Below are 12,147 nucleotides of genomic sequence, written 5' to 3' on the forward strand. Positions count from 1 at the left end.
GTGGTGAAGCGCAGCTCGCGCTTCACAAAGCTCTCTTTTAGCCATCATTAGTAAATCTTCAAAATAAATTTACTTGCTTTGTAATGAATGTACAGCAACCAAAATACTATTCAGTGAAAGTTTGAGTCCGTTAGTATAACTCTAGATGAGAGGTGGTCTTAAGTATATGTAAATAACCATCTTGAAAATGTTAAGTCCATTTCTTAACCAGGTGTTGTCTTGAATGCATCCCTGGCCAACAATAATAGAGTGCTGACCGACTCCAGACTCAGTCCACTCTTTGGGGCTGCTCTTCTAGCTGAAACACACCTTTTGCCCTGGAATTCTCTAAGCAGTTTACTAAGAGATGCTTATATTTTTTGCAAGCTTGCCGAAACCACAGTTTTATCAAGTTGGGTCTCCCCCACCCATGGTAGCAACTGATGTCAATACAGTCAAACTACCCTGCTGCAAAGCTGGCAGTCACACTGGAGATGATAATGCCGATGTAGGTGTAGGTACAAGTGCTGAGTACACGGGCATATAGACACTTTCACTGGTACTTGGTCTTCCAAGTAATAACTAAAATTAGATCTTGAGGATACTTGTAAACAGTTTTAATCACAGTATAAACATGGCAAAAAGAAATGGTCTGTTTCATGTATTTTTAATGGGACAGGTGGGCCTGCTTGTTCCTGACCTCTTTCCAGCCTAGATGAAAAGTGCTGCTCCTGATATCGGGTCTGTTTAGTCACTTTCTCACTCCCTCTGTCTTGTTCATATTTCTGTCTTGCCTCCTTCCACAATTATTCCGTTTCTTACTTGCCAGCCCGCATGTGTACTTTCTTATTCTCCTTTTAAACCCTCATTTCTCACCCTCTTCCCTCCAGCCACAAACTCTCTCTCAAGTCACTCTAGTGCCACTCCTATCCAACCCTCACCAAGGCACCCATTCCTAATTCAGTATAGCCCCCTTCTTCTCATCTCCTGTGTGGCCAGTTCACATTGTGCTGTCTGTCCTCCCATGCTTCTCACAAAACACTATGACAACAGTATGGGTCCTCACTACTGCAACTCCTGTGTGAGCCCCTCTAACTGCCATGCTGAATCCTTTCTCCCTAGGTCTTTCTTCTTCCAGTAATGGAAGCATAGGCGCCCCGTATAAGAGGCTTGGGGAGGCTAAGCCTCCCCAGCCCAGCTCTGACCTTCCCCGCAGCCCTGCCGAGACTCCTGACGAAATCTTCTGCTGCTGCCACTTCTATTGAGCAGCGCAGCGGCAGCCAGGAACGACATCTATGCAGCTGATCCGCTGCCGCCACTTCTCTCGGAGCCAGCATAAGAAGAAAAAGAAGCACGGGGCTGCAGCAGCGTTCAGACATGTGCTGTCGGCTCTGCCGGTCCCGTTCCGGGGGCAGAGGACCGGCAGAGCCGACAGCGCATGTCTGAACGCTGCTGCGGCCCCGCTCTTCTTTTTCTTCTTCTGTCAGCTAAAGAGGCCCAGGCCGGAGGGAGAGAAGAGAACGTGGCCACTGGCTGGAAACGGTAGGAGGAGAGAGAAGGAGAGCAGGGGAGAGCCAGGGGACATGGCCAGCGCAGTGGAGAGCCAGAGAGCAATAGGGAGAGAAAGAGGGGACATGGAAAAAAGCAGGGGAGAGCCAGGGACATGGAAAAAAGCAGGGGAGAGCCAGAAAGAGATGGGGAGAGAAAGAGGGGCCATGGAAAAGAGCAGGGGAGAGCCAGGGACATGGAATAAAGCAGGGGAGAGCCAGAAAGAGATGGGGAGAGAAAGAGGGGCCATGGGCAGGAGAGAGAGAGAAGCTGCTGGGGAGAAACTGGGGGAGACCCTAGCTGTCAGACTGAGAAATGCTGGCTGGATGAAAGGAGGGAGAAAGAGGAAAAATGCTGGAAGGAGGGAAGAAACTGGTAGGGAGGGAAAGAGGAAAGACACTGGAAGGATGGAGTGAGAGAGGACATGCTGAATGGAAAAGGGTCAAGAGAGAACTGTCTAGAAGGAAGGGGAGATAGAGGAAGACAATGGACGGAAGGATTGGGAGAGGATAATGGGTGGAAGGATGGAGAGAGAAAGAGGGATAACACTGGATGGCATGGTAGGAGAGAAAGAGGGAAGGTGCTGGACATGGATGGAGGGGAGGGAAGTATATGCACATGGATGGAGGGGAGTGAGGAGGCATGCTGGATATGGATGGAGGGAAAACTGTTGAATATAAGAGCTGGATCGGGATACTGAAGGATAGGGACAGGGCTACAGATGGTAGACAGGACGTATAAGAACACAGGAGGATGTGGACATGGTGAGAGAAAAAATATCAAATGGAAAGAAGACACTGCATAAAACAGAAGACACTGGGACCAAAGTGAATAGAAAAACTAAATGATCAGACAACAAAGGTAGAAAAAAGTATTTTATTCAGAATTTATTAACTGGAATATGTCAGCTTTTGGAAATGTGCATCTGTGATGTTTTGCATGTAAATTTCAATTTTTCTAGTATTTGCTGCATGCTGAGTCTGACTTCTTGAGGTAACTTTCCAGTTCAGTATTTTGCCTTCATATCTGTTGTGTCATGTGTTTTTCATGTGTGATCAAGGTGCAGTATTCTGCTAGCGTGTAGTATTTTCAGCCCTTTTTGGGGTTTTTTTTTTTGTTTCACTAGTTTGTGCACTGGTGTTTTAGAGCCAGGTGTAATTACAGTGCTGCCTTTCCACGCATAAGGTTTAGCTCGTCCTGTCCTTGGAATTAGTACTGTTATGGTTTGGTAAGGCTATATGAGTGTGTTTTTGCACAAGTTTGTGTATAGTGTTTTGCAGTGGAGAGATTGTGTATTGGCCTTACTGAGGTGGCACCAAATCATCATGACACACTACCTCTTGAAGGATCTACATATAGTCGTTCATAAAAGGAGCTCATTGTGAATACTTTCCACCCTAAAAGGGTGTTTTGTGGCTCTACATGAGAATTGTGATATTATGATCCCTTGTTTCATATTGTTGACGGTCTGCATTTTCCGTATGGGTGGTATATTGGTTTATTAGGGTCTGCCCAGTGTTATGGTACAGTAAGGTTTATGAGTGTGTTTTTGCACAAATTTGTGCATAGTGTTTTGCAGTTGAGCAATTGTGGTTAGTACATGCTTTGAGCAACCACTTTATTCTTTGACATATGATACATATTTAATATCTAAATTTAATAAAAGGTATTAATTGTGACTTATTTTTACTTATTTTTTTCTGTTGTCAGACAATTATGGATGTAAGCCCCGCCTCTGACCCCACCCCCTTTAGCCTCCCCAAACAGTTGGGCCACCGACCGCCTATGAATGGAAGAACAGTATTAGAGAATGGGTCCTGCACTGTTGTGAGCTTCTCTAGCTGTTGCCATTTCTTAGTCCCCACTGCCCCTTCCCTGCGTATAGATCCTCCCTCTAGTGATAGCATCACAGATGACCTTAAAATCTGAACTCTATGCAAAGAGGTGGTCTTGCTTGACTTTGTTGTTTGGAGTTTCCTAAATAAATCAGCACTCCCTATTTCTGTGCAGGGAATAGTAGAGGGTTATGGCTAGGTCTTAAAACTACTTCTTCTCCTTCTAGGTTAAGTTCCCTAGTTTTAACTCCCTCAATTACAGGTAAAGACATAATATAATTCTGGAGTCATTTGTTAATCTATTTACTTGCTGGATTCAGTTTTGACGGTTATGTTTTTTGTGATTTTTAAAAAATAATTTATATGATCGAAGCACAGAATGAATTGGAGGAAGAGATGAAATGTAATAATTAATATTAATATTTTATCTTTAGTATTCCAGTAATATGCAAAAAATGGACCCTGACCACCTTATTGCATTGGTGACTGAAGTTATTCCAAATTACTCCTGTCTTGTCTTCTGCCCCACTAAAAAGAACTGTGAGAACGTAGCTGAAATGATATGCAAGTACCTCAGCAAGTATGTATGCCTGATGATATTAAAATAATATCTTGTTCATTGAAATTGCTTTTGCAGTGTAAACTAAAAATATACAAAGTTATCTGTTTAGTACTTGGCTGAAATGAAATGTCAACTTAAAATCTGCATAGTGTGTCACTGGCTGGGCTTAAGGAGCACAAGCCCTAGATACAAAATGGAATCATAATCTGTGACCCCTAGCCAAGGTCTATCACTGTCCTGGCTGGGCCAGATGGGAGGTGTTATAAAATGGGAGAGATGCCTCAATATTTTTAGACATCGTTGATTGTCCTGTTGAATGACTGAAACCAGAACATTTTTTATGGCTTGCTTAGAAGAAAATGCATTAAATTCTTCTTCCAGTGGCGTAAGATCTCATACTAACGCTGCAACCTTTGCTTTGATTGACCAGTTGATTGGCGTGGTAGCATTTATCATCTTGGCTCCACTTGACAGTACTCTGCTGTTCTGATGCTCTTCTGGCCCCTACAGCCAAACTCCTCCATTCCGCTTCCCTTGCAGGCCAGGAACAACCAAACAGGAGTGGATTTGCTGCTTAGATACTTTTTTTTTCCTTCTAAGAACTGCCTCAGGACCTCTTGTCTTACATGGCCTGGGTAGAAACATTTGAATAACCCTGAACCATGTTGTTTCTGGATTTAATGGGGCACCTTCCTCGATAAGTAAGTTAAAAACAAAACAAAACTTGTTTTTCTGGCTCATAGATAAATGTAGAGAGTGGTGGAGAAAGGGAGAAAAAGGCCATGGGAACAATTTGCGAGTGTAGAGTGGTTGGAGTAGGCAAAAGGGGGAGGGATAGCCTGGTGGGGATAGGCTTAGGGGAGAGAGAAAGACTGGTGGGAATGGGCTAGTGGTAAACAAATCCACAGCTGTGAAGGGGGGATGAAATGAGGTTTTAGTTCATCCTCCCACACTACTCCATTACTCTCTTCTCTCAATGAAATATGTGCTGTAGCCCATTGGAAGCTGGTACTGATTGAACTAAAAACCCAAAAGAGCAGGAGGAAATGACCAGGCAACAAAAATCTGTTCATATTGTACATACAAATGCATTTGCAACAATTACCTAAACGCCATATTCCTTAGCATCCCTCCAGACCGGCCCAGAATGTGACTGATGGGTTGTGTACGCCTTCCAGCAGGTGGAGACTGAGAAAAAAACTGTGACTGTAGCCAGCCAATAAGAGCCCTTGCCAGATCTAGTAATCTCAGTCTCCAGCAGGTGGAAGATGGTGAGCCCTTCAGTCTCAGTCTTTTCTATACTTTTTTCTCTGTTGGTTAACTTTTAAGTGTTGGTATGCCTTTTGTTCTGTGTCCCTGTGCATTTGTTTAAAAAAAAACCAAAACCAAAAACCTGCTATTTGACGCCTGAAACCCCTGTGGGTCCCTCAGAGCCTTGGGGCTGCTGCACTCGGAACTAAGGCCGAGTCACTCCCCCCTATCCTCCCTGGTGCTGGCTAATTGGACTTTGCTAGCTTGTTTTTGCCTGTTCAAAGCAAAATAAGAATTTCCTCAAGCGCCTCAAGGGGGGCGACTTTAGAGGATGGGAGAGGCAGCTACTGAATCTAAAAGATAAATAAATAAATAAATATCTATGTGAATGAAAACAGCAAGCCTCCCGGTCTGCTGGCTTGGCAGAGCCGTTTATGGGCAGTAAGAACAAGCAGGGCTGCTCCAGAGCGATCAGATGTTTCTTGATCAGCTGTTTCTTGCCTTTTGTTTTATGATGTAGACAGAATCCGCCGCTGTTTCTGTCAGCGGTGCAGTTTAGGAGCGGCTGTATGTGTGTGCTGCTATGGCACAAGGTTTAATAAGGAGGACCAGGTTTCTGATTCTGTTTTTCTTTTTCTGTCGGCCCTGTCGGGCAGGGGTGTCCGAGTCCGTTGCCGTTGTTTTGTCGCTCGTCGCGCTTTCCTCTTCGGTTACGATTTTCGGCAGGAACCGCCGCCATTTTGGAGATCGGATGTCAGCATTCTGAAGCAGAGAGCCTGGTGTTTTGTTTACGGGGCACTGCTGCTTATCATTTCTTTAGCGCTCCAAGGCATACACAGCGCTGTCAACATATACAAAATGGCAGGCCCTGTGCAGTGCGATTGCAACCTTGGCAAAACAGAAAGGGAAACTTCTTTCCAATAAAGAAGGCAGAGCTCATATCTCTAATTTCCTAACCAAAATATTTGGGATATCTTTTCAATCTGGGCTATATCTGTCACGGATTGCTTTAAGGCATGTTTGGCAGGGCGTCCTCATTGAAATAAATAAATATTAATAATATATATATATATATATATATATATATATATATATATATATATATATATATATATATATAGTTTCTATCTACATTGTTATTTCTGCTAGTGTTATGCAGCTGTGCAGGTGGCCACTTTTGTTGTAGTCGTATAGTGCTCCCCTTCTGCACAGCGGTTTATGTATGGTCAGACATTTGCAACTTTATTTTTTCCTGTCCCTCTCCGCCTCTCTCCTCCTCCCCCCTCTCCCGCCTTTTTATCCACTTCCTGGTGGGGTGACATTTTCTGGCATAAGAAGTTCTTGATGCAGTTTTCCAGCTTCAGTATATAATTTTTCATATGACTTGCGTCCAATGCGGAGCCATGTCCAGACAGACTGCAGGCATAGCACAGTGGTTGGAACCCCCCCCCCCCCCCCCCCCCTCTGTCCTTCGCAAGCTGGGCTCAATTCCCCCTCGGTGCTCTTTGAATGCAAGGGCAATTCAGGTAACCCTGCTCTTGCTCAGTTTCCAATTATTAACAGTTGTTAAGTAGCATTTGGAGATAAGTGCATAGCTGGCACTCACCTACTACTACTACTACTTTTTATCTGGTTCAGAGTCAGTTCTTCTCCCGAATTAGCCAAGTTAGTCCAAAAAGGTAGGGCTTTGAGTCCTTTTTCTTGGCTGATCACATTCTTACAATCAAAGCTGATGGAGAGTCTGAGAGCATATGTGTTGCCACTCTAGGCCAATCTGTAGGACCACCTTGTGTGGCATCCGGTCCTCAGCAGTTCTCACATCTGCTCCCAGACTATCCACTAAATTTCTACTTTAGTTTTAGCAGGTGAGCAATATTATACTGCAGCGTTTTTCCAATTACATCTCTTGGGATTCTGATTTCTCTGGAAGTTATTTGCAACAGGTCACCTAAAGTTTAGGTGCTGGTTTGAGGCAATTTCAGGAGTTATACCTCTTATAGCGTTCTAGTATTGGTCGGCTTTTATGGGTCTTCCTGCTGTCAGATACTTCTCCATTGCTTCTCCTGTTCTGGGCAATGCAAGGGTGCAAGCACAGACGCTGCTGCTTGTAGGCGCTCGCTTGGTGTCATTTCAAGAGAGGTGAGTCTACCCTTTGGATTGCTGGGTATTGCAGTTATGCGTTAGGGTACGCATATCACATGGCTCAGGAATTTCGTTCCGGTGTTCGCATCAGACTCGTGGCTGTCAGAGAAGCTCTCTGCCGGCATCTGGACCTTTGAGCAATTTCTTTCCCTTGGGTGCTCCAGTACCAAGGTCGTGCCTCCATTTTCTCTCCAATTTTAGATCTCATGCCGGTCGGTCAAGACCTCTAGCTGTCCTGTTTCGAAGGGGAACTTGGCGGCTTGTCATTGTCCCAGGGCGGTCATGGGATTTTTCTGACTTCTCTCATTTCTTTCAGAAGTCGGCTACACCATTCCTATTCGTCCTGAACATATTTGTTTCCTTCGTTTACCAAAGTCATGGTAGTTGTAGAGGCGGCTCTCTCAACGAAGAGCATTTTATTGCATTTTCAATTGAATGATTGGTTGTTCTGGGCGAAGTCTTGCTGCAAGAGTCTTCTGGTGACAGCTCGGGGGGGGGCAGAATTCTTGCAGCACCGACTTGGAATAGTCGTTCCGCGTAGAATCTGTCTTTTACTCTCTTAGTCGATTATCTGAGCGTTAGGTTCCCCATAAGCCGGAGTCGAGTGTTTTCTGTCGACTTCAGTCCTCCGGCTCCAGTCTAAATTCCGTCTCTCCGAGCAGACTTTGACTCCATCGGAAAGAGATTGTTTCTTCAGGTTTTTGGGGAACCAGGGCGGTACAGATCGAGCCGGTGCCTTGCGCTAGGATTCTCCTGGAGTCTCTTCAGAGGTCGCAACTGCCCAGATGTTTATCTCAGAAGGTTTCCCTTCATCAGTATTTGCTTCTTTTGTTCCAGGTCAAGTCCAGTTTACATGGCTGACTTTGACGCTTTAGTTTGACCAGAGGTATGCATTTGGATCAACTCTGTTAGTCGGTGGTTGTGGCGGATGTCAGTCTCCTTGGCCGGGGAGCTAATTTTCAGAAGCAGTTCGTTCAGAGTCTCTGTCTCTTCAGAAGACATTCTTATCAATTAGACCAGTTGGGGACCAGAGCGCTTCATCTGGAGCTGCAGAGGGTTCTTATTATTCTGGCAGGCCGCGTAGTTCGGGTAATCTCGGGCTCTGTCAGCGGTCGTATATTTATCATCCCACAAAGCGCAATGACGACTATGCCATTGCAGCGAAGGCCGTTGCTATTGTTTCAAGGGCCACATGCTCATCTGGTAACTCAGCGGCTTATGTGGCAGGGGTCCTCAATGTTCAAGTACATTTTCTCTGTCATCTCAGGCTCGTTTTCAGACGGTGTTCGCCATCCTAAGTGGGCTTGCGGCTGTTTCTAGATTGTTGGGGCTCTCCCAAGTTGGATCGGTTTGCCTCTGTTAGCAATGCAATTTTTCTCTGTTTTTTTCCGTCATTGTGAGGATTACATAGCGCAGGGCGTGGACATTCTTCCACTCTGCTAGTCAGCCGGTTTGAGGTATGCATGTCCTCCTTGTCTTCTGATATGGTGTCTTCTTTTAGAAGGACGTGGCGCACAGAGGACGTCTACTTTTGGGGTCACTGGTATGATCTCGAAGATCTTAGTATGCTGGTTTTCAACGTCTTCTGAGGGACCTTTCTTTCAGGCTTCTGGTCCAGCGGGGGTTTTTCCTCTCACAGGGACCTGTCATTCATCCGAATCCGGATGTATACTGTATTGCGGCCTGGCTCTTGAATGGGCTAAGTTGTTTAAGAAAGGTTATTTTTCTTAGCTCATTGCTTCTTTGTTTGATGAATGCACTTCTTTGATTGATGAGCACACTTGGAGGATATTTGAGGGCAGGCTACAGTTCTTGCGCCAACCTCCTTTTCGTGCTTCCATCACGTATTGTTCCAATTTTGTAGAGGGGCTTGATTTCAGGTCGTCTTTTGGCTTCTTTTAAGGTGCAGGTTGTGTTTTTTCTCGTCCTTTTGGGATGTTATTCAGCGGAGATCTTTAGCTAGTTTTCTAGCGGTGGTACATTTTTTTGAGCGCATCTTAGCTTCTTCTTTTTCCTTAGCATTGTTCTTTCCCTCGTTGGGGTCTGAATTTGGGGCTTACAGTTTTTTACTAAGCTTCTCTTCAAGCCTTTATCGTCCTGTCCTCTGAAAGACTTGACTTAATATACATTATATTTCTCCTGGCCGTTGCTTTCACTAGGCAAGTTTCGGAGTGGCAGGCGTTGTCGTGTACATAGCTTTTCTTGGACTTCTGTTCTGATCACGTAGTGATCCGACCAGTTCCTTTCTTTCTTCCCAGAGTGGTATATTCCCTTTATGCTTCTTGGTTGGTGGTATTGCCTGGCTTACGTTCTTTTTGTGGCTCAGAGGAACGGCGACATTTGAGATCTTTCGATGTCAAATGGGCGTTACACCACTATTTTTTATTCTTCTGATTACATACGTCACTCTTATCGTTTGTTCTGTTTAATGATAGGCATACGGGGTTTCATGGCCTCTAACCCCTATTTTTCCTTGATGATTTTAACTACTGATTTCTGCAGTTACTCTTTTTTCGAGGAAACCTGTTTTAGAGCATGTTGAAGTTCATTCTGCAACAGGTCAGGTTGTCTTGTGGACAGAGTGTAGTCTGGCGCCTCCACAAGACAGTGATACGGTAGCGATTTAGTCGTGTCTGCATTCTTTTTACTAAGCTCTGTCGTTTCGAATGCCTCAGTCGTCGCCAGATACCTTTTGTCGGTGGGGCTACTAGGGTCCCTCCCATATTTTCACTGCTTTGTTACTTCCCATCAGTCACATTCTGGGCCGGTCCGGAGGGATGCTAAGGAAGGGTAAATTAGACCTTACCTGCTAATTTTCTTTTCTTTAGTCCCTCCGGACCGGCCCAGATCCCTCCCTCTAGATATCTGTGTTTGTTTGGAGCTGTGTTGTTAGTTGGTTGGTTTATGTAGGTTTAAAAAAAAAAAACACAATAAAGATTTTGCTGAACTGTCCGGTTTACAGGACCGTGATATCTTTAAAGGCACTCACCCGTTGTTGGCAAAGTGCTGGTGGCTGCTCAGGTTTTTGGATGCACAGGTCTGTTATGTCTTCTATGACTTTCCTTCTGCTTTGGTACTTTGTTACTGGATCTTTCTCTGGCTGGCAAGGGCTCTTATTGGCTGGCTACAGTCACAGTTTTTTTCTCAGTCTCCACCTGCTGGAAGGCGTACACAACCCATCAGTCACATTCTGGGCCGGTCCGGAGGGACTAAAGGAAAGAAAATTAGCAGGTAAGGTCTAATTCACCCTTTATGGTTTTGTTTATTATTTTATTTTTCATTACTACATGTTGCAAGGAAATTCAGACAGAGTTAGACACCCAATATGTATTGATAAAACAAATAAATTAAAGAAGGAAAAAAGAAATCCTTAAAAACTAATGTTCGACTAAAGGGAAAGGAGAGTGTGATACAAAATGTAAAGAAAAATATAGGGGAGATGGTGGATGTGAAGGTATTTGTAAAGTGGAGCATATCCTCAGCGCTTGTCCCAGTGAAGACTTCATTAGGCATTGAGCTGGATCTGCTGAACATCATTGGGAGCTTTAGACGCCGAATAGCATAATTTCTTTGCTGTGGTGTGCAGCTGCAGGGGCCCCTTGTTGCATCTCCAGAGTATGCCCAGAGTACAACTAGTAGCATTTGCTGTTCCTTTTCTTCAGATGGATAAGCGCAAAATTCAGTCTAAACTTGCTCCATCTACCACTGAGAATGGGACCTATGGATAAGTATTTAGTTTCTAGCACTGTTTATCCAGAATCTTCTGCATTACCAGCGTCTCTAGATGGGTTGTGCTTAAGATCCACTGATTGTACTCTCCTTCCTCATCCAACAAGTACTATGGTTATTTCCTCCTTTATGATCTCCTTTGCTATTAATGGTCTGGTTTCTGCACTTTCTGGTGGCAGCCTTGATAAATTGTAAAGGTGCCTAAAGATGTGAAAGTAGTGATTTGTCTAGGGAAGGCAGACCAGTTTACCTAAATGATGATACGCATGTGGTTTTGAGGTTGGAGGGTTTTTTTTTTTTTTTTCCAGAAGAACAGTCACGCAACTTCACTGGACATAAATTGAGGTTCCAGGGCAGTAGACTTAGGAGTAATATCAGGAATACTTTTTTTTACAGAGAGGGCGGTGGAGGAGAGGTGGTGGATTCAGAAACAGTGAGGGAATGTAAAAAAAAAATGCATGGGATAAACACAAGGGATGCCTAAATAAAAAGAGGATGGAAGCACAGCATGATTGTTGAGGTGTTATTTTGTCCAATGCTAGACAAACGTTTATGGTCTGTGTCCCACAAACGGCAAAAGACAGAGGAAGATCAAGTCTGAGTATTGTATATTACTTTACTACATATGTCACAAATTAAGGTGCTGTGCAACTCAACGGTGAGGGGAAGACAGCACTTGAAATTAGCAAGTTAAATACTGTTAGCAATACTTTGGGTTATAACATATATTGTCCCAAAACTGCATCATATTTAACTACATGTGGGGCCCTTTTTACAGAGCTGGAGCAAAAAGTGGTCTTAGTGCCCCTTATATGGGCCTTTCCCACATGCTAAGGCCATCATTATCGCAGAGGTAAAATGGCCAAATTTCAGATTTTTTTTCCCATTAATGGCAATGTGCTAATTTTTCCATTAGCACGTGAGCCCCTACGATCACCTATTGCGTAGGCGGTAGGGACTCACCTGCTAAACCTGCGCTAATTGGTTAGCACGCAGCAATGCCGGTACACTAATTGATTTGCATAGATGCACCCACTCTCTGCCCCCAGACATGCCCCCACCATGGAAAAATTAAAAAATATATTTTAGCATGTGGTTTGC

At 44.3% G+C, this 12,147-nt stretch overlaps 1 protein-coding gene across 1 annotated transcript in view; it reads left to right on the forward strand.

Annotated features, from left to right (window-relative positions):
- Positions 1 to 12,147, forward strand: part of HELQ (helicase, POLQ like) — a gene marked incomplete in the record, with an annotated part of 237,703 nt that overhangs the window by 65,191 nt on the left and 160,365 nt on the right. Inside the window, 1 exon segment of the mRNA XM_030190564.1 lies at positions 3,797 to 3,942. Within this exon segment, the coding sequence (XP_030046424.1) occupies positions 3,797 to 3,942 (146 nt within the window).

This window comes from Microcaecilia unicolor, chromosome 2, assembly GCF_901765095.1.
Source record: "Microcaecilia unicolor chromosome 2, aMicUni1.1, whole genome shotgun sequence".
Classification (NCBI taxonomy): Eukaryota; Metazoa; Chordata; class Amphibia; order Gymnophiona; family Siphonopidae; genus Microcaecilia; species Microcaecilia unicolor.